Raw genomic sequence first — 27,154 nt, forward strand, 5'->3', positions numbered from 1 at the left:
GATTACGATCCTGAGAACCTATTTGTATGTGTTTCTCTTTTTGTTTATTTTATTTTAATATTTGCGCACGCCTCCAAACGCACCGCGTCCACGAAACCCTAACGGAATATGCAAAACTTCCTAATTGGATCCGCTTGTAAGGCTGCAACTTCGTGAGTAGTAGTAGTAGTAATAGTAGTAGTAGTAGGAATAGTAGTTTTTGCAGTACCCGGAGATTAAGTCTCGTTACTGAATCGCATTTTCCTACTACGCGTCGGGAGAATTCGAACTTTCACAATGACAGAATTTAAAGGAAGAGAATGAGAGAGAAAAGAGAGTGAGAGAGGGGGGGGAGGAGAGATTAAGGGTGCTTTTTCGTCAACGTTCGTGTGTCTTGAAGCAAATAGAAGATGAAATTTAAATTGAAGCGTCAAAAAAGTGTACTTTGATAATAATATTTTTCCAATCTCATGCGTTATGCTGTATTTTTCTGTACGATTAATTTTTCGATAATAAATGAGCAGATCATTATCAATATGATGAAGGAGGCTCATTATGTGCGTATCGATCTGGCAATGGAGCATCAATAAGTGAACAGAGCGGAGTTTAATTTCATAGCTATATCGAAATAATTAATGACGGATGTCATTTTCGAGAGAAGATCTAATAGGTATTAATAGCGAGCATTAAAGGAACATTTCGTTGTTTGCGCAAAACGAAGGTTACTCATCTCCGTAGATCTCCGTGGAAAGTCAATTTCCTTGAGATACGCAACTATATACGCGGTGCTCTAACGAGACCGCGTAGAGAGATTTTCGTTCCCGCGCCGTCGCTCGATATGCGGATGGTATCATAAAAAATGTATGGAAACCCGCCGTTCTCGCTTCCCGTTCCCCGAAACGTTCGCAGTTTCCCCAGATAGTCGGCAATCCTCGTCGATTCGCATCAACGTTCGTTCGTTCTCACTGAACAGTGGCCGGGCGCGGTCGTTTAAAAAAAAAATGATGTTACTCAGCTGCGCGGAAAAAAAGGAAAACGAAGGGAGATACCGGGGAGAAAACCGACGAGACTATATTGACGAGGGCCGTGAAAGCGTTTAGCGTTAATGCGATTAGAACGAAACATTCAGGGCTCATGTGCAGGCTTCTCTCACAAGCCTTTCTTCATCCCAGGACGCTTGGCGCTCTGAAAAATTCATTCCACCCCGAAGCGAGAAGCTTGGCGAGGGAGAGAGACAGAGAGGGCTTGAATGAAAATCCTCTGTTAACGTGCTTCCCGTGTGCGGTCCACTGACCTAGCGAGCTGCATCACGAACCTTCCTGCTTTTGGCGGCCGAAACGGATCGTCTTGGCCCGCTAAGTCACAAAGTTCCGACGCGGAATGCGCAATCGATCGTCGTAGTTTGACTCGAAAGTCGGCGACCGACTCTACTTCTTTGATTATGCGAAGAGTTTTACGACGGACTTGCTCAGGAGCAGGGAGAATGGAAGAGAGAAAGGCAAATCTTGAAAGAGAGATAGATAGAGAGATAGATAGATAAATAGATAGATAGATAGATAGATAGATAGATAGAGAGAGAGAGAGAGAGAGAGAGAGGGAGGGAGAGAGGAGGAAAGTCAGTAAATTCTGGACCTTCGGCTTTATTAGAATTTTAAGGCAGATAGATTTCAAATATGCGTAATCGCGCATGTTAAAATATACGTATATAATACATGGATTTCGTCTCCTGATCGTTGCATTTCTGTAATTTGCTTTATATCTCTCAGCGAGATGTTTTTTAACTATTTTTATGCATGCACGACTTTATTTTGAAAGTAATTTAAATTTCAGCAAAAATAATTTAATGATCAATAAAATGTGTGTGTATGCGCGCGAATTATTGGATATTGGATTAATTTTCAAAATAATTTCTAACAGAGATAATCAAGAAAGATCAGAATTTTAATTGAACGTATAAGTCGCGTTCCTTTGTTTCTTTGTCAATTGAACATTAAGAAACAGTGTTGAGGAGAAGGGGGAATTAAATCCGATCCAATTTACAACTTTGATTACCGACATTAGGTGTTCATCTCCAACCATTTCTCTTTCTCATCCCTGTATATATTTCTCTCTCTCTCTCTCTCTCTCTCTCTCTCTCTCTCTCCCTACCGTTCAAATCGCGCGATTGAGCTTAAATCGTGAGCAAGTATCCGCGATACATCTATGCCGCTCGGGCTACGACTAAGAACCTTTCCATCGGCATTTCCATTTACATTTGTTTCATACAGAAATCCCGAGACTTCACTTCATCACGATTATAAACCACCGTCTTCGTAATCACCGCAGATAAAATCTCAACTCCTCCGAACGAACCCGGAGAGCCTAGGCACTCCGGGCGTGTTGCAGCAATGAAGATATACCTATATAGCGTTGGAAATATGAGATCTGAGAACTCCGAAGGAGCGCGAATAATTATATATGAGCCTATAGTAATTATATATGAATCCTTATAGTAATTATGTATGAACCTGGTCTGATGCGCAGCTCCTAACACACACGTGACTTTTCAAGCGTTATTTTTAACATCATCGCCTCCTTCGCTCTGTTCGCGCCTTTAATCACATGCGGCGCCTGTTCGTTTATTCATCCATCCGACATATAGAGATAATTCGAGAATTCGAGAAGACCACCCCTCGAGCGCGGCTCGAAATATTCGATCCGAAAGTATTTTCGCGTTTGCTCGTTCTCCCTTTCCCTCTGTCTTTCGCTCGCTCGCTCACTCGCTTGGTTAGCCAAGATTCCTCGGTGGCACTTCGCCCGACTCGTTAGTCATGGTAGTTAGTCATGCTACGTGCATCTCGTCTCGAGAACGACCAAGAGGAAGACGAAAGCAAGGCGGAGATAGAGGCGCTTTATTCCGGGAGGGGTTGGCGGGACCGGAGCCACCCTAAGAGGGATAAAGGCTTCCGCGAGCGTCCTCTCCCTCTCTCTCTCTCTCTCTCTTTCTCCACTTTCTCTTCTCAGCCGCGAGTGTATTCCCCTTTTCACCCCTCGAAACCGCACTTCGGAGACTTCGATGCGTTTGAGGCGTGCCGCTGCTGCACGGCGACTATTTTTGTATGTACATACAGGCCTGTGTAACACGTCAGTTGGTACAGTCGGCATCAGAACGGTCAAAAAACTTTTTTTTTTCTCCGTAGGAAATATCTCTCTCTCTCGAATTTATTCCCGTAAAAATTAAAGAACGGTGACAGGTGTACCAGCTTGTTAAGATATTAATAAGACGCTCCTACGTTTTGGCCGATAAATCATCGTGCGCACCACGCATTCAACGTTGTAACGACCTTATTATTATCACCTTCCGTGATTTATATAGAAGTGAGCCTGCGGAAAAGTTGGCCGCTATAAGTAAAAAAGCATCCGAACCGTTCCGACGCCGATAAATCACGACGTACCCTTACGTGCGTAAACGTCCATATGCGAGTGCTCGTTTTACTTGTTTCCCCGTACGTGCGTGCGTGCGTGCGTGCGTGCGTGTATGGTGCGCGTGTGTGTCTCACGGCGCCGGTTTCATAACGGCAATACGATCGTTCCCGAAATATTCCCGGCGACTCGAACTCGTGGAACTCGGGTCGTCCGAGACCCAGGAATAAAGGCGATTAGGCGAGTCGGTGCAATAAAGATAAGCCGACGGAAGATAGTTCGCAACGAGGAAACACCATCGCCTCTGCGTTATGAGACCGGCACGTGATTCGGTATTGCCCGGTATGTGTTCGTTCTTATCCTGTCTTACGCCCTCGTTCGAACGTGCCCCTCTGTGTTCTCCGGTTGCCTTGCGTCCTTTCAAGCTTGAAAAAAAAAAACAGAAGACCAAAGTACTGTTTTCTCATCGCGTGGATGTAATGCAATGTACCTTTTCACCACTTTGCTTCGTGCACCCTCCGTATTTCCATAGCAAATTTGAATAACTTGCGTTCCTCGGCAGAACGTTAACCGATGTGCCGATTGAAGGGATGAATAATTGGCAAAAAACAGGATTGGAAAAAAAAAACATTTAATATTTATTAACAAAACATTTATTAACACGATTTCCTTTATATGTAGTTTATTTTATGTGTTAAAAAAGCTTGGAGCTGGAAATATGTATAAATTCAATATGTCTTATGCAAGCGCGTGAACTTTGTTTTTTTTTTGTAAATGAAATAATATAATTTAATTATTTGAATAAAAGCGGAAAAACATTTCTTTTGCCGTTCGATCGAGCAATATATTTATAATTATTTACAGCTGTTTATACCGTTAACAATATATTTATATTAAAATAGCGATTATTGTTCTGTTGTTGTCATACATTCACTTTCGTACTTTTATCTTTTTCAGTTATTGTTATGTATTTATTCTTTTTGTAAAAGAATTATTTTTGTAATGTAAAAATTCCATATTATGCAATTCATTCTATTTGCGTTTGTGAATTCTATAATTCGTTGTTTACTGACACACACAATGAGAAAAGCATGGTTCATTTTGAGAAAAAGGGTTCAGCAAAGATTCTTGCTTACTAGGTAAATATGAATCTGGAAAAAATGAATATTTTTTTATCTCCTGATTACGAGAGAAGCATGTAATTGTTGATGAACTTGTTGGACGCACGATATTGACATTGGATTTTAACGAGCGATATGGTACATTGTACATTGCATGTGTTTCACCGCACTTTTTTAGTGACGTAGCCGTATCTAGACCCACCCTCCCCGATAAAAGAGATCGACTCGTGTAGCTACCAAGAAAGTGTCGATTCATATAGTTCTTACTGTAATCTAGTCTAGATTAGACTTTGGACTTCTATCCTTTAAATTCGCGCTTGAAATTCTTCTGACCTTTCAAGATGAGCTACGTACGGATTTATACTTACGAAAATGTACGGGCGTACATCGGGGTGTCCCCAAGCGTGTGCGGCTACGCTTCACGCAGAGCCGAGACCCTTTGACCGATTTAAAATCAATTTTCCCTCGATAAAAATATACGGGAAGAGTTTAACAGTTTCTGTATATATATTATGTCGCGAACGCGAGTTTAAAAATTAAAGGGTCTCTTCGAAAACTAAACTTCGCAGTCGCTGCGTAGTACATACACGTGTTAAAAAATCTTGCGCTCCAGTAAATTTCAATCAATTTTAACTCTACTTGAATGAAACTTTAATTAAAAGCTACGTTACAGCAAGCAATTTAATATCGAACAATTTATTGCGAAAAATTATGGACGCGAATATGGTGTCTAATGTAATTTTCATCGCGGAAAAATATCAACTCGAGATTAATCAAAGAGTCTCAGCGGAGCACGGACGCAAAATTGGGAACAATTCCCCTGTATGTACAACATATACAAATCTCTACGTATATATATATATGCATGCACACGTGTACTTTCAGATATTCGTGTCCGAACGATTTTTGCGTGAACACGAAATACTTAAAATAATATTTTAAGTAATTACATAAATATATATATACAAAATTTCGTACATTGCTAAGAAAAATGTTCAAAACGTTTAATAAAATTATATTCAGTAAAAAAGAAAACCGTGCCAATTGTCTACACATATGCAAACGAAGCTTAATAGTTTCAATTTGTGATTTACTATTTTTACTGATGCAGTATCGCTTGTCTTCTATTATTTAGATATACTTTCTCATATTCATCTTTCCTTTTCATAGTTTATAGTTTTCTTGCACAATCCTCGTGGTCTGTATGTGTTAGCTAAAATACATGTAACTCCCTCCCTCTCGCTTTATATATATACATATATTGAGCAACTGTATTGCATCTATATATCAGATGTGCCTACATAATGGATAAAAAAGGGTGAGTTATTTTTCATAATAAATAAGTGCGAAGGTTTTATCCTTTTCATTTCTAGCGAGACATTTTACTTTTCGCTCCGAGAAAGCATTTCCTATCTAGAATGTACAAAATAAACATAAGAATCAAGGAAAAGAGAGTTTCGCTCTACTAGATAAATAAGGATGTACGGCTATACCGCGTATACGGTACAAATAGATTTATTTTAAGGATATAAAATCCTATTTAAAAATACCAAGCTCCGCGGACCATAAATTTCAACGACCCCTCTTCCCGTAGGAACGCGCAAGAAGTCTCTGAAGTATGAGTTCAGTTCCGTTTCTTGATTTGAGTACCAGATGGTGTTTAATAAAACGCTAGTATGATAAACGCATAAGTGTCCTTGCACAAAAAATAGGTTTGATTTAATATTATTTTAGACATTGCATTTTACGAAGAAATGTTATATAAATTACTTCTTATCATATATTGCGCATTTTAGAATTAGACATTTCTATAATTATGAAATAATTATTATTTGTAAATCAATTTGCCTTTTTGAGCATTTAAACACAGAATTTTTTTAGTATTTCATCTTACTTTTATTATTATTAATCTACTAAATAAAAGCGGATTATTTATAAATTGATGAACAAGAATTGATCTTGTGTTGTTCATATTGTCATATATTTATCCGCTATAAAATTTCTCTCACAAATTGATTACCTCTAGAATATTTTTACTTTCTTCATCGAATTCTTGGTTTCTCTTTGTACAAGCAAGTACAAAACAAAATTTCATGAATTAAAGAAAGATTGTACTTTTATTACATCAAAATGGTTGAAATGTATAATTTGAGCCACTTATCAATATATCGTGTTCTTACATCATGATCTCTATCTTAAATTCATATAGATTTTTCGCAATCTATTATTTTCTTGTGTAAAAATTTTACATATACGCTAATGTTATAATACATCTAACTCTCGTGATTTGACAAAATATTTATTTTTATATCTATTTATTCACATGTTTTTATCGAATAGAAATGTCACAGATAAAGTTCAAAGTCTACTCTAGAGGCATTGTAAAATTGATTCTGCTGCCCGGTTCTTCTTACCCAGGCACCTTTTTTGAAATAACCTTCTTTTGCCCAGGCATGCATTTGCTGACTAGTGTGAGGACCGTGTATCTCCGCATTGTCATTTTGCGACCATTTCAAATCCCACGTTACGTTTTCCTCCGGCGTACTTTCTTCTGCATTGCTTGGCTCCGCTAAATTTCCTGTATGATATAATGCACATTATATGTACAGATACAACATAAAAGTTTCTATGCAAGGAAGAAAAATAATATAAAAATGATCTATAAGTTAAATTACTCACCATCATCGGTGTCGTCCAGTTTCGCCTTCTCCTTTTCATCAAAATCGTCAGCGTACATATCTAGTTCTGCTTCTTGTTTCGAAGGGTGTGCACGTTTATCCGCTTGTTCAATCTATAAAACGTAATTTTTTTGTAATTAAGATAGTATGTATGTACTATACGTATATAAATGTCATATAATTTCTTTTTTTTTACCTTCTTCTTTATTTGTTCATAACTTTCTTGATATATGTCCATATTGCCAGTGCGTGTCAATAATTCATTTGCCAGCTCGGTTAACTTCGTTATGTTAACAGAATTTGGATCTTCCTCTTCTTCGCGTGTTTTAGACTCCTTTTTCTTCTTCCACCTTTCGGCTGTGGTCAATTTCTTTTTCCCTTTACCTGGATTGGGGACAATCACAGTTTACTACCTGCGATAGTTCGCGTACATGCTTCTATTACTAATTGCGTCTTACCCAGTCTGCACAATGTCCTTGAAACAGTTTCACCGGGTTTGAGATATTCTAAAATTTGTCTATACAACGGAATAGGATCAAACATTATGTCTCCCTCGTCGTCACTGCTACCGCTGTCTCCCAATCCATGATTTTCACCCGACTTTGTACTCTTTTGCACATCAGTGGCGGAACTAGGTTTGATCTATGAAAAATGCACGTAACGATATTTTTTTAATCTTATATTATTAAAAAAAATGACACATAACACTGCTTTAAAAGTTTAGAGTAATGTAATTCTTGAAAGTACAAATTTTGTGCAAAAGGAGAATTCTACATTTTCATGCAAATGGATTAGTTAATCTTCTTCTTAGAAGCTTCCATTTGTTCATCTCACTCACCTGAACCCAATCGATATTGTCCAACCAATTATCCCTTATTTGCTTCTCCTTTTTCCACAGGTAATGGCCATCTTTATCAAAATGGCCCTCCTCCAACTCCTCTTTCATATTAAATGCCGTAAATCCCACGTTCGCTTCCGGTGCTGAGGGTCCATCTTCCGTACCTGTTACAAATAGATATAATTAAGATATTCCATAGTTATATATTGTATAAATTTAATAATCGAATATTATATAAAATACGAATTGAGAACAATAAAAGTAATAACGATAAACGTAGCATACTGATATACCTACGTAACGCAATCCAAATCTAGATACCTTCGAATTCATCCTCATTCATGACATTATAGTTGGCCTCATTCACTTCGTCGTCATCTTCATCCGAGTCCAGCGAGTTTTTAAGCGGTTGATTATCAGGCATATCTGCCATGTCGTCAAACTTGCGTTTCGACATGAGTTTCAAATGTATGTGACTTTCCTTACCAAGGACAAGATTCTAAAAAAGTTTAGCATTAAAAAGTTACGTCATTCGAAGTTTTATTTGCAGCGCAAATTAAATAATTATCATACAATCCACGATCTAAGAAATATTCTGAGATATAATTATTTTATATATTCTAAGATAACTAAGAATATATTTTAAGGTACTCTTGCAATAATTGAATATTACGTACGTTTTTCAGATGCAGCGACGTTTCACACTGAAGAAAATTCCCTCGTGTACAAAGTTTACAATGAGTAGCCAAATGTTGAGGGGTTAGTTTACATTCGCAGGTTATGATCGCCTGCGACGTAACTTCTGAACGCCCGTTATTTCGTTCGTTGCCAAGAGTCTCGCACAGCGGAAAGCTCGTTTAAGAACGTTTTTGCGTTTACAATTATAATTCACGTTCGACATTTATCGTGAATAAAGTCTCATCAAAACTTCATGTATCGTTCGACACAACAATCGGATTTCCACTTTGCCAACTCTTATCCACGTTCCACCTATCTCTACTTTCGCGAACTGTCGCGTAGCGAGAGGCCCGGGTAAAGTTCCTAGATTATAAATCTAGTGACTTTACGCCCGGGACTCGGAAAATCGGAAACCGCGCATGCGTGTGCTGTCAGCTGTGTGCCTGTGTATCCGCGATTTGACAACGAAATACCCGGCCGATGTTACCCGTCAAATTATTGTTATTTTGTGCATAAGTCATAAATTAATGGCATAAATATCAAACTACGAGGATTTGTTGAATAAGAAATTGCATCGGCATACCATTTTGCTATTGTAACAAACGTAACAATCTCTACGCAAGATAAGTATTATGTAAAATTGTGCATAACAATTAACCTATATTGCCGCTTAAAATTATAAAAGAGACCTTATTATTAATTCAGAGTCGCTATACGACTTAATATTTGAAAAATGAATCGATCAAGTAATCTTAAGCATTGATAGTTGACAAAGAATATTTTGGGCCAATTTTGTATAATTAGATTAAAATGTCAACAGAACCTCGCAGCATGCAGATTCAATAGCAATTTGGTTTTTAGCTTGTAAATTGCGCACAATGTTAAACAGAATGTTAAAAATGAATCAAAGTTTTTATAGGTAAATATTTCTTTTTTATGTGATAGATATGTGCGATAATATTTATTTGGCATTTGATTCTTTCTTTTTCTCAGAGATGCATAAAGGTAATAAAAAAAAAGGTATCCCATAAATTGAATGTTATTAAATCCATTTATAAAACCAGCTCGATCGTGAATATGCTCTGTATCACAAATTAAGTATGAATGTAAAATTAAATTACATATTAATAAATGAGTGTTATTATAATGAGTATTATTATAAATTCATTTACAAAACTAGCTTAATCGTGAATATTTTCAGTGTACTGAGCATTAGTGTAAAATTAAATTACGTATTATATAATAAATATACTTATAATAAATGTCGAAACTATTAAACGTATGTAAAAAAAATACAAGACACAGATCAGAGCATAATCTAAGTGCATAGCAAAATTCAAATAGAAAATTATGTAAACTACAAGGTCAAATATGAAATATACGCAGTTGCATCTTAAACAGATGAAGTTGAAATGTAGAAACAAACACTAATTATAAACCGGAAGATTATACAATTAGACGTGGTTCTAGCATCTGTGAATAATTAACTATAAATGTATCAGAGTGAAATCTGGACTCATCGGACTCGATGAGAGAAGCATTTTCTTCTGAGAAAGAAAATGCTTCTCTCCGCTTTTGGAATGGCACTTGAACTTCCTCTCTACCACCTATAAATAATATGGAATTGCTTTCAAATATATAATTTAAAATATTATATACACAATGTTAGAGTAATGTCACATTACGGAGTATTCGAAGAATATAATTTTCCGACTGTATGTGGGCTACTTCGGTAAAAATAGAGTTGGATATCTGAGGCGAACAATTTGCGCCAATCTTCAAAGTCTGAAATTCAATGCTGTTTAGAAAAAAAAAGATATATGCCTGATACAGGTACTATTATGTAATTTTCTTTAGACATATCCTGTGTAACCATTTTAGGCCCGTTCTACAATACGTCGTATGTCGGGTCGTAAGCTGGACCTAAGGTCGCGCATGTACCGCATGGAAGCGTAAAGTTCAAGAGTTCAAAAAAGAGGAGTATGGAATAGTTTTATTTAGAGAGAAAAAAATACGTATTTTCATGTATTTGACCACTTAATTTTTTTACAATGATGATGAACAAACAATTGTTCATGTTAACATAATCGGTCGATTATACATCAAGTCAGATAATTTGTTTTTATTTCACGTTACAAATAATATGGAACATTGTCAAAATTGTTGTAAAATTTGTAATATATGTATAGTGTTTATACTATTCGAAAAATTTTATATTGCCTGAGAAAGACATTATAAAATAAATCGGATGTATAATTACTTAAACGTACACATAATGATACGTAGATTTCATTATGCTGTGTTATACTTGCATGATTATATTATTTTTATTCCTAATAGTACAAATTACTATTTTTTATAGTATTTTTTTTAAGTGTACTATTTTTACTAGTACAAAATAATATGCCAATAGCTCCTCCACTCCACGTGTTACATCATTTAGTAGAAAATGCGACTCATTTAATATATCATTCTACAAATTTCCCCCTAATGGGCTTTTGGTGGTAAACTAATCGCTTCACATTTCCGCTTTGACAATAAAAGTATATATCTCCAATATATATTATCGAATAAATTATCTTGCTTAAGTAATATCAATACGGTATACAACATTAATATTTCATTACTTATACATTCTTTCGAATATTACTACGTAAATAAATAACTATTCCATGTACTACAACTTTTTGAATATTTAGAATGTTTGCTATACCAGAAAATGAAATTCCTTCCGCAAATTGTGACTAATACAATGGTCCTTTATCCATATTTTAACTGAATACGTTCACACGGGAATTTGATCTCTTATTATATTATTTGATACTAATTATTTGATCTTTCAATTTTGGCTCCGACAAACATATATTATAAAATGTGTTTAGCGTATTGAAAATAATTATTGTACATTCATCATATATTAATCCGATTGAGCTCGCACAACTAATTTTGATGACGTCTTAAAATGTAGACAAATAATAGTTTGAAACTTGTTGAAATATTTTACAGTCAATTTCTGTTTTGTGATACGAAAGAAGATAAACAATCGCATGATCCTTCTGATGTAATATTACATGATATTCTTTGATAAAAATAGAGTTCATGAAAAATATAAATATCGAGCGAGAAGCGAGCTCTTTTAGATTAATATAAAGAACAAGTTTCAGGTACATGCTAGTTATTAGGAAACGCGTTTCGCGTTTAACTATTATCACATATAAATAAAATAAAAGTAAAGTAACAGACAATGTATGGAACACATATAACGTCACAGTTAAATAATATTTGTAAATACAAAAACTATAACTTCAATATGATATCATTGTATGATGTTCGCGCGTTCTGAAATAGTTTAAAATAACTTTAAACAAGTTCTTAAAATTATCCTAAATATTTAAACAAGATATAATTTTAATTAATATATATGTATGAATTATTAATATGAATTAATTAATTCATAGACGTTTATAATCTACATTTCTTACAATACTATACATACATATATTTTAATGGAGACTATACATAGAATTTGTTAACAAACAGATATCTAGCACATATTTTTGCAAATTACAGAGAAATATACTCTTTATATGAATTATATTAGAAACAATTTGTTGAGTTATTTAATGAGGAACAATTTCCTCTCTTGTATTCATTTGTATTACAATAGTTACAGCATGTATTGTGGTATATTGTAATTTAAAATTTTTAAACTATAATAAATAAATCTTGAAAGTGATATTAAAATAAATATGGCATGCTGCAAATTGTATAAAAGAGAATGTCTATTTGAAAAACAGTGATATATATTTACAAATTAAAAAGATAAGTGTATGATAAGCAATCATATCTATAGATTTAAAAAATTGTTTAAAAACGTTGATTTATAGAAACGCTTTCTTAAGTGTTTCTATGAGTTAACATTGCAGAGAAGATATATAAATAAAGGTAACTTCCAACTATTTTCTTATCACAATATTGAGCTACGCACCTCTTTTAATGCGCGATATCCTCGAATAACAGAGAACTGGAAGTACTGAAGTTCAATTTCTGTGCAAACGTTATTTGCAGAACATTGAATTAACTAATGATTACTACCTTTCAACAGCAAACTTATACGTACTTTAGAATGACAAAATAAATTGATATGTTATGCCATGTTTTTATCTCTCTTATCTGACACTTTGGCTTCACATAATCATGATGCTAAAGCCTGTATTATGTCTTCTAAATGCAAATTATCACTTTTGTGTATTATAATACAAATACATACTTTTTATATATCTATTTTTATCTTGTTATGTATTTTTATGAGTATAATCTTATACTCTCATATATATATGTATATATAGATCATTTCATTGTACCATATATTTGTGGGAACACTGCTTTAATCGCCCATGTTTGTTTTTTCTTGTAATATTTGGTAATAACATGCCTATAATAAAATTAATTTAATTATTTATTAAATAATTCTTATCTTGCAGAGAACATTTTATCCGTTATAATCATATCTGACCTTAAGAGTAGTGAACATAATGCCAAGTTCTCCATTTTGCAAGTACGGCTCCATGAAGTCCTCAATAAAATGTATTTCACTTCCTAATTGTAATACACTAGCGCGGACTACAACAAAACTAAATACTGGAAATAGTTCGTCCATCGTCCATAAATATGTAGACCCTAATTGTTTTTGTACTGCCTATTGTTGAACGTAGAAAAATGCGTTAATAATTTATTTTTAGATGCGCTTACATAAATCGTAATATTAATATTATTGCCTATGTATTCTTACTTGTGTCATTTGTTCAAATGTATTTCTGACTACTAACAACTTTTCTAAAGGTGAAAAAGTTGTTTTAAGTTGCTGCAAAGTTTCTATAGCCTCACTGAAATATGGTTCATGCTGATATGGTAATGAACTGTCTGAAATGCTCATTACATTTGTAGTTTTCCAGAATTTCCTTAAATTTTGTACAAAAATGCGATTATAAAAATAAAATACAATATAATTATTATAATATTATATTGAACTCAATGAAAGCATAATGTTTTTTGAATGTTTTTCAAATATTTATTCAATATTATAATATTTAAAAAATATTAACAAACATTATCTGTTCATTGGGAAGTAGAATATTTCTGTATATGACGATTAATGTTTTTCTAGCGTTATAAATGTACTATTTATATTCGTTGTAACGTTTTTTTGATAGGATTTTGTTATTATACTAGCAACATTTTGCCGTACTTTTTGCGTTTCTATAGATTTTTCATTGTAACTGGAATTTTTACTATTTAAAAATTTACTACTTACTGATCAATTTCAAGGAAGGCCATCAGAGTTATATCGGGCTGCTTATTCCATTTCATCAATCTTTCCCAATATGCATCATCCTCCTTTTTATTATGTAAGGCGTATAATACAAAAAGTGCTGAATGTACACGTGGCAGTAATATTGGATGAAGTATCGCGGCAGCGCTTATGACTTGCCTAAAAGTAAATATCTTTGAATCAGAATACTGATTTCATAATTTTAGATATAATGTTTATAGATGTTATACATACTCTTCTTCACTGTCAGTTTCAAGAACATACTCTTTGCCACAGCGTGGTAGAGCCGGGAATAAAAGCAGCACAATCTCATATATTCTTGTTGTGATACTGTGAAGCTCCGACACTGCATGGCTAAGCAACAACGGATGTACTCTTACTCCACCATAAGTAGCTGTATATACCGTTGCTACTTCTGTTAAAAGAGCGCCTAACGGATGATGCGGGCTTTCAAAAGCTTTCACTAAATACTTGTGAATTTCGTTGTAAGTCTGACTGGTAAGTTTGTCTCGTCCAAAACCTGGTATCTTATCCAGCTGATCGATAGTTTCGTTATTCCTTTCTTTAGCATTTGAAGTATTGGCAGACAGCTTTTTTCGTTGCAACGTTTTTTGATGGGATTTTGTTATTATACTAGCAACATTTTGCCATACTTTTTGCGTTTCTACAGATTTTTCATTGTAATTGGAATTTTTTGTGACTGATTCAGATACGCCAAGTTGTTGATAGCATTGTTTAAATATCGCTTTCCATTTCTGATCCGGAGGTACACATAGTTTTCCAAAAGATCTAACGAAAATAATGAGAATAATGTAGAAAGCTATTTTTATTATAATTAATTGCTAATAATTAATTATAATTAATTTATATAATTATAATTTATTAATTATAATTTATTATTTGTTACTATAAAGCAATTTTTGTATAATATTAATATTTAATATTATAATGTTAGAGTATATAATACAGCAGAGTGAGTACTTACGCTGGTTTTGAATTAGGTTGTGCAGTTCCACTAGCTTTAATATGTAATGTGGCAATAACTTTGACACCTTCGTTCCATGCACCATTCATGTTGCCTTCTAATCTGTCGCCACTGCGGAATGTTAATGTACCTTTTCCACAAAATATTCCTGCGGACTTAAATTCACCTTCATAATGCGTGCCGTCTTCAAATACCATTACTCCATGACCCTTTAAATGAATAATGATCAAAAATCAATAACTTCCAATTTTTTTAAAAATATTTTATAAGAAAAAATGTTCAAATGTATAATTACCGTTAGGATATCTTGCGTAAAAATACCTTCATAATAAATGCCATCAAGTGTTACGATCAAACCATTACCATGCTTCATACCATTACTCCATGTCCCAAGATATTTTTCACCTATAATATTATTAATAATATATATATATATTTATTTACTAAATTAAATACTTTATTAAGTAAGTAAACTTATGTATATAATTTTGACTTTAAGAAAAAAGTTGATTACTGTTAAAAAATGAGATTACTGTTATATTTTATTTTTAGAATTTTTTATTTATAATTTAGTTTTAATTTAATAAATGTATATTTACCAGTCATTATATCATCCATTATTCCGTAACCTTGTTTAACACCAGCAGCCCATTCTCCAATGTAAACAGATGCAACTGACGCCATAAAGTGACCTTCTTTTTTGACACCATGGCCATGAGGTAATCCGTCTTTAAAATATCCTTCATAAAAATCTCCATTGGTGTATCTAAAATATTTTTGCATAATCAATTTTTTGTGAATAATTTGTAGACTAAAGATGTTAGAAACAAAAGGTTGTACACACATACATGTATTGATTACCTCAGAAAAAAATAAACACAAACGCACACATTTTCAAGAAAGAAATCTTACTTCATCGTTCCATATCCATTTTGCTGACCATCTTTCCATTGGCCTTCATATACACCTTGCATTGGAATTTCCATTTTTCCAGTACCATGAATGACACCTTTATGAAATTGGCCTACATACGTGCGACCGTCTGACCATTCCAATTTCCCAGAACCATGTGGTTTACCATTCAACCAGCGTCCTGTGAATTTGTGATACGACTTAATGTCCCTTCATTCGTAACGCTTCTTCAGTGAAAATATATTTCAATATAATTTTACAAACCAGTATATTTTGCATCCTTAAAAATATTATGCTTTGTGAAAGAGAATGAGCTTGATCGTACTAATGGAGGCACATTTCCGATCACTCTTTGCAAACTGTATTTTATAGTATTTTGTAGGGCATGTAACCACTCATTCCGTTCGGAAGCAGTAGGGGTGTATAACACGAAATTATCTTCTGGTGTAACAATCGATATAGCATTCTAAAAAATATTTTTTTAATTATACTTTTCAATTATATTTGTTGTTATATCAGTTTTCATTGTTAACGAAATATAATGTAATAGACCGAAGTTAACAATTTTGTACCTGTACATTTTCGGAGTCTGGTAGAAGTTCCACCCATAACGTTCGAAGCGGATGAATTGTATGTGTAGTGCCAGTAACATGTATGAAAATATCCGTTAATAAGACAAACCAATGGGATGAAAATCTTCCAGAATTAAGTATCGATAACGGGTATGCCCTTGATTCTCGAATGAGCCTTCTATTGGGAGATCTCAGCGATTCTCCTAGTTTTCCGGAGCTCTCCCAAAATAATTTCGTAGCTTCCGCCTCTTTCTGACGTTTATCTTGTTCATCGTGTACTTGCTCCCATTTTATAAGAGCTTCTTGTAATCGTTCAACACCCATCTTCGTGCCATTACTTTTTATCAAGCTATGAATCATAGTCTTGTATCTGTAATAAAACATTATATATGTTATAATATGAATAACATGTTATATATGATGTGTTATATAATATGAATAACATGTTATATATGAATAACATTATATGTTATTCTATAAAAATTTCAGTAAAATACCATTATATAATCAAAGTTAATGTTAATCAATATGAAATGTAATATAATAATTGTTGCTTGTAATATAAATGGTATATATACATATATGTATATATGTATGAACTTACCTATTTAATTTACATAAAGGGTGCTGTAATGCCATTGTTATAACGATTTCATTGTTATGCTTTTTTACATCACTACTTTTTAAATTATGTACAAATAAATTTGATACTACTTGTGGCACTTCAATGACTTTTGCAATATGCATAAAACCACCAAGAGATATAACATCGCAAACAGCATTCAAATAGTATTTATATACTGTCGTAAATTCCTCTATATTGGCAACAATTGTGACTTCATACGCTTCTCCAATATGATTGAAATAATCCCACAAACTTATGACGTTTAAAACGCTAAAATGCATCAACTCTGCATAACAACGACACAGTGTTTCATATACATTGGCTTCCTGGGTCACGCCACTCTTCTTCTGAAACGGCTTGATGAGATTCTGATAAACAGTCAACATTTCTTCCAGGAAGATCTGATCGTTTATCAAATCTTCTGATACATTTATTGCCGGTTCGTTTATCACAGAACAACAACTGTATTGCCCAGAACTAAAAATCTCCCTCGGACTGTTTGATTCATCCTTGCTTTGTATGTCAAGTTGAAACATATCGCCAACTTTACTGAAATCGTAATGTATTTGTAAGTAAATAAAATATTAATTAAAGAAAAATAGAAATAAAATAAAAAGTAAAATATTATTAATTAAAGAAGATTTCTATTTTAGTTAGTTACCTCGATTGTCCCATAAAATATAAACCATGATGCATCATTACTAAACTATGGAAACTGCCAGCTGCCATATCGATAGCTCTTTCATTGGAAGATAATTTTGTGGTGAATAGCTGAGGAGCGCTTTGGTCTACTGTAGTGTGCAAGGTGACTTGCTTAAAGTTGTTACGACCCCATGCAAACACTCTGCCGTCCAGTGTTAAAGCGAGCACGTGGAAGGCACCGCAAGCAATTTTTCTGATACCGGTATGGTTGAGCTTTGTCACCAGTACTGGCCTTGGCCGTTTAATAATATCTCCCGTTCCCAATTGCCCGTACTGTACATCGCCCCACGTCCAGAGCTCTGTCGCCAGTAGGTTGCTGCCAGCGCGAGATAACGTATTGATCCTTTCGTTCAAGCCGTGTTGGGATAATTCGTGTTCGGAGGAGCCGGTACTGGACGACCAAGGAAATTCCTCGCAGCGCAAGCTCAATGCTAAACTGGTCGCGGTAGGTTTCGTGTAGGTGTCCCCTTGCTCCTCCAAGTGTTCATTGCTATCGGCTTTGCTCTCATTAATATCAGAACTACCGCTCATATGTCTGGATAAAGTTACAACTTTACCGCCCACATTTTTCACCCCCTCGTACACCAGGTTTGCCATATTCGAGACATTTTGCTTTATCAGTCTTGTTGACCGATCGACACTCTCCATGGGAATGTCTTCCTTGGCACTTCCGTAAGACGAGACCCACGACAGTTGCCGGGTGAGAAATTGCCGAGCGGTCTCGGTGTTTATAAATATAACGTTTCTCTTCTCGTCCTTGTCGGAATCGGTTAAATTATTCAGACATTCCTCGCCGTTCTCAACGATGTCAGACGGTTGCTCCTTCTTGTCCACCTCTGGCAGAGAAATGTGCTCTTTACTGGCAGTGGAGAGAGCGCTGATGGAATTTGTCGAGCGATCCTCGCTGAACTGCTGCGCATGGAGACCGGTGAGACACGTGTCTGACGATGTTACGCTCCCGGGACTTAACATAACGTTATTAAGACATTGCGGACAGGAATTAACGAAGACCTCCTCCTCCAACTCGTTTTCACTATCCGTATCGTCTTTTATAAGTTTAGTGGTTTTTCTCACGGCGGCGACATTGAAGTTGGAGCCACATGCAATTTCGGACACTGTCCTCCCTTCAAAAAATTTAACTTTCTTCGGCTCTGTACTATTTATATCTATCTGCGGTTGATTGCCACTAGCCCACAACTGTCCGCTGTCCGTAACAAATAATGCTGCTTGATCGCTGACCGCTATATATTTCACCTTCACTACTTCATTCTCTTCTTTGCATCTGCAAATAAAATAGAACGTCTTCGATATAATCAGGTGCACCATGCTTAACCAAATAATAATTATGAACACAGCACAGTCAAAACATTCAAACAGGCTCAATAAACTTATTTATCAGCTAAGAACAAATCTTCTATATATTATATATATCTATTATAAATAACAGTGTATACATAAGAATATACAAAAATATATCTTATGTTTTATGTATTTAAAAGAATTATGAAAATAAAACTTATACATATCCATAAATAAGAGAACTAAATAATGATTAAGCGATAGTTAAAAAAGTATAGGTTTATATAAATTTCAATTGCGAATGAAAACTTCTATCTATCTGTATATATACATACCCATGGCTACAGTACTTTACTTCTTCCTTGAGAATTATTGAGTCTAAAACACTCATGTCCTGAGGATTTACTTTCAAAACATGCCCGTTAGTGTTCACGACAAACAGGTGCTCGGAATTGGATGCTAGGTCGACGACGTCGTATTGGGCCCGCTTGAAAACGAGCGCGGGGCAGACGCCTCCCTCGCGGAACGACGCCTCCCCGTGATAGAGGCTGTTGGTCGTGGTCGCCGCGAAAATGTGATCCTTGACGGTGACGAGCTTGGAAATGAGGCCGTTCGGCTTGTCGCCGAACGTGAAGGACAATTTGTTGGCGCCCCTCCATAGATACATGTGCTTATCCATCTCACTGTACGTGGTCTGACAGATAACGAGGCTTGCATAACCTACGCGAGAGCCTTATTTCTACGTACCTTCGTTTAACCACCAGCGGATTGACGCCACTCTTTCGTCATATTATCTGAAATAACGTTTCCCCCGTGACACACATCCATAAATGTATCACAGAGGATCTGCAGAGCGGCATGATTAAACGTTAGATCTTTTTCTACTATGACTAATATCTGACAGGTATCGCTCGGTACTGATATCAGCTGTTGGACGTGGGACAGTTGGGGCTGGGGCTGGGGGCAAGGAGCGCTGGAGCACAGACTTTTGCATAAAGCCCGCGGGACTGCCGGGAGCACAGACTTTTACGTGGAACATGGAGGTGTATAGAAGAGAGCACATGGACGAGAAGAGTGAAGCCTGAGAGGTAAGAGGAAAAATCAATTACGACCATCTTGAGTGATCAGGAGCATTATACAGGGTGTTTTATTTCAAACGTAACGAGTTGAATAGCTTGGAAAAATATTTCAGGAAAAACTTGTAGGATATGAGAAGAGAGATGTAACGTTAAAATCAATTTCTCCCAAAAAATCGATTTTTCAAGATTACATGGAGGTTACTCCACTTTTTTAAATGGAATAATATAATTTTTTTAAGTATAATATATATGATTTCTTTAATTATTTTGCATATTAAAGTATTGCATATTAAAGTATTGCATATTAAAGTATTGCATATTAAAGTATAGTTCAAATAAAGTTATCGAAAATCTAATACTTTACGAGATATATATTTAATTAATATTTTATCATACTATGTATATTTGGACATAAAATATTAAATATATATCTCGTAAACTTATTGATTTCTTGAAAATATGTTGTACTTTAAAATACTTTTATACACAAACTAATTAGATAATTAATTGATTGGTGTAAAGAAAGTTCACAGTTAATTACTTTTAAAAAAAATGCAAGTTTTACGTATTTTTTTGCAAAGCTATAATAATAATAATAAAAACTACAGTCGTGATTATAAACATAAAGCATATAAATTGACGTACATAAACATATTGTATTTAACAAAAAATGAATTTAAAAATAATAGTTTTATTAAAACATCATGTTTATATATTTTTATAACAAGTTTAATATTTTGTTACTTTTTTTCTATGACCATGACATAAAAAACAGTTTTTTAAAAAAATGATTCTAGCATAATACATCATACTTAATATAGAACAAATTTTTTCCATTTTATGTTTAATAATCACATATATTCATAATATCGGATTCATTTAAAGGAATCTTAGAAATAAGAAATGTATATAAAATTAAGCTATGAGATCATTTTTATTAAAAATATTTTTATTATTTAAATATACAAGTACGATATATATATATATATATATTTATTGTATATTTAAATATTGAAACATGTATATAATTTTTTAATCATTTATAGAATTTTGTTGGTGTTTATTTGTTAGTAGAATTTCATATAGCTTTTCCCTTTGCATTTTCAACTTTGCTATTCTTTGATAAAGATCCATATCATCATCTAAAAATGTGTGATATCCACAACGATTTTCCAAATCCTGAGCATTATAGCCAATGGTGCGTCGATTTAGCAACCATGGCTCTGGTAATGGTGGTGATGGTGGTGGTTTCGGTTTCGGAGGATAAGGTGACCGATAATCGCTGCTCGTGGTAGTGCGATAGTTCATGTGATAAATAGGATCCAGAAGGATGTCTTTTAATTTTAATACCTTCTCCTCGTAATCCTTTCTAGAAAACATTGAATTATTATCTTGAGAGTGCATGAAAAACTTGATTAAGAATTTGTTGTCTTAAATTACTTATAATCTTTTATAATTCTTTAAATATATATGTATTTCAAATTGTATTGCATTATAAACGTTTTAAAAAAATTTTTGAATAAATTCATATAACGTTGATATAATAATAGCAAGAATTCTACTTAATAACAATTTTTAATTCATTTTAAATTTTGATAAGAAGTTAGCACTCCATTTTTTTATTTAAATTAAAAAATGTTTAGAACTCTTGTTAAACTATAGAGAACTCAAATTAATGAAGCGAGGGAATTCTAATTAGAATTATGGAATTTTAATGTTGGAGGGCTAACTTTACATACGCGCATACACGAGCGTACACATTCATTGTAATTAACGCTATATTAGACTTAGCGCGCGATGCGAAAGATATTTAGTTTCTGAAAGGGAGAAACATTATACCTCCGGTTAACGCCCGTCGATCACATATAATAGAAAGTCTAGAGACACAATTAAGTTTACAATTACCGGAAGGATTCTGTTTTCTATTTAGAATAAAAGCTAGGATGGATGGTCGATGATAGAAAAATAAATTACTATTAGTGCAATTTATTGCGAATTTATTTATTGCGAAGTCAAAAAATAAATTCGCAATAAATTGCACTAATAGTAATTTATTTTTCTATCGTCGACCATCCATCCTTATTTCCATTTTATGATTTCCTTTAATTTAATTTCCAAAATATAAAATATTAAACGTAATTTCATTACCCGTGTCAGATGAAAACATTTACATTTATAAAAATAAATAATCCATTGTATTAGCTGTGTACTATACAAAGAGACATACTTAAATTATATAACAATTTTGCAAAAATGTATAACACTCGCCGAATACTTATGCGTCTAATTTTGCCTATCATGCTAATATCAATTTGATTTGCGAAATTAAAATTTACATATAGAGACCAAGGAACATTATAAAAATTGTAACAAAATACATTGCATACAAACTACACTGCATGGATTAATTCAGATTCTTGGATATATATTTGTCACCGACGGAACAAATAGTATACAAATTAATTAAAATGATGATCGAGGGATACATACTCCGCCGAAGCAAGCGATTGCATCGTAAGTAAACTGCGTCGTGGATAAGTAATTGGCTTGTATTCGTCTTTCAATTTAATTTGCGATAACATGGCGCATGTCTCCGAAATTCCAGTGATTTTGTCCTCAGGCCCGAGTCTCTGATATGATGATTTGTGAAGATTGCCCTTCGGTGGAAATATATCCACATTGTCTCTAGGCTCCGATAAGGTTTTCATTTGCCTGTTAATTGTTCAAATAAAATCACTGATGAGAAATAAATTTTGAGTTTTAATTGTTTAAATGTATCAACTTTTATACTATTAAACCGAATTAAACTTATTAATATTTAGTACATAATATTACAATATCGATATGATATCTATGATAGTATATCAATATAACATACTATAGTACGTTATAATATCAATATATAATATTAGTATATATTATAATATATAATGATACACTGTAATAATTAATACTGCTATTTATTTATTAATATGAATTAATATATCAATTTCTTAACACTTAAAAAATTTAAATAATATTTCCGTATACAATTGACATATAAATAATAAATTCATGATAGATTAATTTGAGAAAACATCAATATTTTTATTTATAATTTACATATTTATTTATAATTATTTAGGAATATTTATTTTTCTTTTATTGTTAGAAACATTTACTATTTTAAAGGAAGTCAAAATATATATACACGCACAATATATAATACATATATATATATATATATATATATATATATGTGTGTATAACTCACCTTTTTATTTCTTTCCGACAATATAAAGATTTATCTTAATGCAAGTTATATTTTTTAAATAATAATTAACGTCACGCTAATTAATTTGATAAAAATATTACATGATTGGTCGCGCTCTATGTCAAATAATTATATAAAATACAAAAATGTAAATATTCTTGTAAGGTTCATGAAGTAAAGTACCGTTGCTACGATTAACAACTCGCTTTTCTCCACGGTAACTACACCCCCATGTTTCCTTATGTAAATGAGCTAATATAGGTATGTGTGATATGCTTACGGGTATAATTTTATCGCAATTTATCTAATATATGTACCCAAGCAGAACAACAAGTCATCATGACAACAAAATGATTATTAAAAGTCACTTTTCGATCAGTTAATTACAATTTATTTTAACGTTAAAACTTTAATGTTAAAATTTGAAATTTTAAAACTTTGACGATATCAACGACCTATTGTTCTACACGGATAAACAGCATATCACTATTTTAAAAATTAATTTACAGTAAAGATTCTGTAAAATAAATTTTCGTAAAAGTTTTTATTATACTTACAAAAAAATAATCATCCAGATAGCACATAGAATTCAAAAAGAATTAATTCATACATTCGATCATATATCATCAATTCTAAGTTCATTTTCAGAGTACGAAAAAAAATTTTTTCCATCTGAAAACAAACTCAGAATTAATAACATATATGACTGAATTTTTTTTCAATTCTTTATGCTATCTAGGCAGTTATAAGAATTAAAATTATAAAGCTAAAAATATTTATATAAAAAAGTCAAAATTCTACAATAAACATCAGATAACATTACTATTTATATTATTATTTATATTGTTTAAGATTAAATATCTTTTAACGATACAATTTTTAATTAAAAAAATTTAGTTACATAAAGTATAGTTAAATAAATAAAGTACAAAATATATTTGGCATATATATTATCTCTAAATAAAAACATTATAATTATTGAATACTTGTTGCGTTATTGAATTTATTCTAATAAGTAAAATTATAAATTGCAAAGTACCAACCAATCGTGGATTTTGACTTTATCGCTGTACATTGCTGGAACACGAAATACAATAGATTCAATATTTTCATCTTCATCATTATAAGATGAGATAGACTGTAACAAAAAAGAAATATTTTTAAAAAGATTGTGCAAATCTTTATAAAAAATGTAAGTTTAAATAGAAATTGTTAAATTTCTAACAAGTGTTATATATTATACTTATAGATTGAGAGTAAAATATTTTTCCGTGTTCTTCTTATTTATATACTTTAAAATTTTGTAATAATGTAATACATTATAAATTACATATTTGTTAAAAATGTATATGACGCAATAAATTATAAGATTAACAGTTTAGATTTTTTGAACATTACATTATACATTTAAAAAATATATAATACCTAAAACATGATGTATATAAACATATATAGCCTTACGTTTATTTTTTCTTTTTTCAGCATTTTGTATTTTATATGTATACAGGTCTGTGTACTTTCTCTTCGTGAATTAAATGTAGAAAGAGTTTATTGATCGGTTCTCATTAAATAACTTTTTCATTAAATATTTACAAAAGTAATATATAATCAACAACCTACTTTCTAATACGTCATTTTATACTGTCACATGAATATAGTATTATACATATCTATGGCGGAAATAGACAATGATATTTATATGTCATTTACATACATACAACAAATTACATAAGTATTTTTCATGTATTTTTTTGTTTTTTTACAATATATAGGCACGTTCAGGGACCTGGGGTGGCTGGGGTGCACGCTGTCAGTGCATACCGAGTGTTAGCACAAGGCTGCGTGCTCGCTGGCTCGTGTACACAATCAATCTTGTTTATGGACTGATTTGACACCGAGATACTACCGTGTCTCCTGTTTTAGCGCTATATTTTGCGAAAAAAAGGAATAAAAGAAAAGTAAATCAGTGAGTTCTATAGAGCAAACCAAAAAAGCAAAAAACAATAAGATCAAATTTATGCTATTGTTAGATATATACATTAAACATATATATGTGTAATAAATATCACAAGAAACATTAATTGTCATTAATTGAGTATATAAATAATAACATATGGAATACGAGATAAAAGAATTAGACATGAAAGCGCTGCAGGAAGAAATTTTGCGTAAGTGTAGAAAAAAAACGGAACCTTTAATCCTTTTTGACGAAACGGAAGAGGTACGTAAAAAAGAAGATTTATATGAGGAAGATATCGACTCAATAGAAACTGAGAAAATTACGGACGAGGAATTGCCATTCGAGGACATACTGGCTGAAAAACGCCGCAAATATACGACTAAAGAAGAGTTTATTTATTCATTGTACAACGAAATACTTCCAGCTTTTGTAACTGAGTAAAATAATTAAAAACTATTAATATTAATATAATATTAAATAAGTAAGAATTAGATTTCATTATTATACTATTAATTTCAATTTGATCGATATATAGATGGGATGGATATTTCTTGCGGAAGAAACAAAATGCGAGGAGATTAATTCAGGACGATGCTGAAACTTTAGATGAAAATAAAGAAATAGATGATTATAATAAAAACGGTGATTCGTTTATCACAGAAGAAGAGACAAAAAAAGATAAGATAATAATTCCATCATTGAAGCTTTCACTGCCGGATGAATATGCCAACATAAAGTTTTATAACAATAATTCTTATTGCGGTCGTATTAGCAGAAAAATGATGGAAGGCGAAGGAACCTATACATGGCTTAATGGTGTTCAATACAAGGTATTGATAAGAGTAGTATAGATGCAATACAAGCTGGATAACGTATCGGTCATAATTAACATATAACGCGAACAAAGATTAAAAAATTAATTAATCGATAAATTGAAAGATTCACTGCACAGTATAATATTATCGAGCACCAAAATCCGCTTGGATCGTATTGGCGGTTTTCGTTTCTTAATTTGTATTTAATATTGACGGTCTATCCTAATACTTAATTGTTTAAAAAATTAATATATATTGCAATCAATGAGTATACTAATCACATACATTACAGAACATTATTTTAATTTTTATTTTCTTAAATACGACATGTGGGTTTCAAAATTGAATCAATATCTCGATTTTTATTCTAAAATATTATTTGAATTATGCAAAAATAAATAAAATTAAAAAATTATGCAGGGTCAATTCGAGTGTAATAAAATTCAGGGAAAAGGTATTCTAAAATGGAACAATAATTGTTGGTATGAAGGCGACTTTGTGGATGGTTTCCGACATGGCAAAGGTATCCTGGTGGACAAAGAAAACAATCGTATATATGTTGGTCAGTGGTGTACGAGCCATATGCGTAGAAAAGGATAAAAAAATGTTGAAGCATAAATAACATGTACTATATTAATTACAATATTTAATATTATTGGTTTATTTTAATTGAGATATTTTCATTATATGATCGTGATCAACGATTAATGTATTGTTTTAATGCGTTCCTAATAAAACATATCTTGCATATAAACTAAAGTAATTATAAATAGTAACATCCCAGATAGCACACAGAGCCCAAAAGAATTCATTAATATATTCTGCAGTTTTATATGTCATCAATTCTAAGTTCATTTTCAGGTGCAAAAAGAATCCCTTTTAGAAAAAGAATTCTTTTTACATCTGAAGATCGGAAGAGCACAC

The 27,154-nt window shown here is 32.7% G+C and overlaps 4 protein-coding genes and 1 long non-coding RNA gene across 8 annotated transcripts; 2 read left to right on the forward strand and 3 right to left on the reverse strand.

Annotated features, from left to right (window-relative positions):
* Positions 1-6,591: 6,591 nt before the first annotated feature.
* On the reverse strand, positions 6,592-9,016 carry LOC105458433 (CD2 antigen cytoplasmic tail-binding protein 2 homolog). 2 transcript variants are annotated; one of them, XM_011703737.1, is made up of 7 exons: positions 8,696-9,016; positions 8,340-8,517; positions 8,019-8,182; positions 7,639-7,822; positions 7,377-7,564; positions 7,182-7,293; positions 6,599-7,080 (listed from the first exon to the last, which is right to left on the reverse strand). In XM_011703737.1, exons 2-7 carry the CDS (start codon positions 8,473-8,475, stop codon positions 6,848-6,850), a joined length of 1,017 nt encoding a protein of 338 aa, XP_011702039.1. In that variant the 5' UTR covers positions 8,476-8,517; positions 8,696-9,016; the 3' UTR covers positions 6,599-6,847. The 2 variants fall into 2 exon arrangements, with proteins under 2 accessions (XP_011702047.1, XP_011702039.1); XM_011703745.1 differs by lacking the exon at positions 8,696-9,016 and having other exon boundaries at positions 6,592-7,080; positions 8,312-8,403.
* Positions 9,017-9,118: 102 nt separating this feature from the next.
* On the forward strand, positions 9,119-9,843 carry LOC105458429. Its single transcript, XR_975536.1, has 2 exons — positions 9,119-9,615; positions 9,690-9,843. It is a non-coding gene; the product is annotated as an uncharacterized LOC105458429 (long non-coding RNA).
* An 865-nt stretch (positions 9,844-10,708) lies between these two features.
* Positions 10,709-20,137, reverse strand: LOC105458420 (alsin). Its single transcript, XM_011703716.1, has 14 exons — positions 19,459-20,137; positions 17,784-19,106; positions 17,102-17,671; positions 16,498-16,867; positions 16,190-16,391; positions 15,926-16,106; positions 15,613-15,779; positions 15,309-15,418; positions 15,014-15,222; positions 14,263-14,817; positions 14,011-14,187; positions 13,489-13,657; positions 13,213-13,395; positions 10,709-13,131 (listed from the first exon to the last, which is right to left on the reverse strand). The coding sequence occupies exons 1-14, from the start codon at positions 19,800-19,802 to the stop codon at positions 13,084-13,086; spliced, it is 4,608 nt and encodes a 1,535-aa protein (XP_011702018.1). The 5' UTR covers positions 19,803-20,137; the 3' UTR covers positions 10,709-13,083.
* Positions 20,138-21,179: 1,042 nt separating this feature from the next.
* Positions 21,180-25,147, reverse strand: LOC105458444. 3 transcript variants are annotated; one of them, XM_011703753.1, is made up of 4 exons: positions 24,917-25,147; positions 24,499-24,593; positions 22,693-22,914; positions 21,180-21,571 (listed from the first exon to the last, which is right to left on the reverse strand). In XM_011703753.1, the coding sequence occupies exons 1-4, from the start codon at positions 24,938-24,940 to the stop codon at positions 21,235-21,237; spliced, it is 678 nt and encodes a 225-aa protein (XP_011702055.1). In that variant the 5' UTR covers positions 24,941-25,147; the 3' UTR covers positions 21,180-21,234. The 3 variants fall into 3 exon arrangements, with proteins under 3 accessions (XP_011702055.1, XP_011702064.1, XP_011702070.1); XM_011703762.1 differs by lacking the exon at positions 24,917-25,147 and adding an exon at positions 24,881-24,911; XM_011703768.1 differs by lacking the exon at positions 24,917-25,147 and adding an exon at positions 24,013-24,127 and having other exon boundaries at positions 24,499-24,584.
* A 103-nt stretch (positions 25,148-25,250) lies between these two features.
* On the forward strand, positions 25,251-26,984 carry LOC105458461 (radial spoke head 10 homolog B2-like). Its single transcript, XM_011703780.1, has 3 exons — positions 25,251-25,852; positions 25,951-26,245; positions 26,651-26,984. The coding sequence occupies exons 1-3, from the start codon at positions 25,569-25,571 to the stop codon at positions 26,828-26,830; spliced, it is 759 nt and encodes a 252-aa protein (XP_011702082.1). The 5' UTR covers positions 25,251-25,568; the 3' UTR covers positions 26,831-26,984.
* The last annotated feature ends 170 nt before the right edge of the window (positions 26,985-27,154 follow it).

This window comes from Wasmannia auropunctata, unplaced genomic scaffold (assembly GCF_000956235.1).
Source record: "Wasmannia auropunctata unplaced genomic scaffold, wasmannia.A_1.0 LD336101.1, whole genome shotgun sequence".
NCBI lineage: Eukaryota > Metazoa > Arthropoda > Insecta > Hymenoptera > Formicidae > Wasmannia > Wasmannia auropunctata.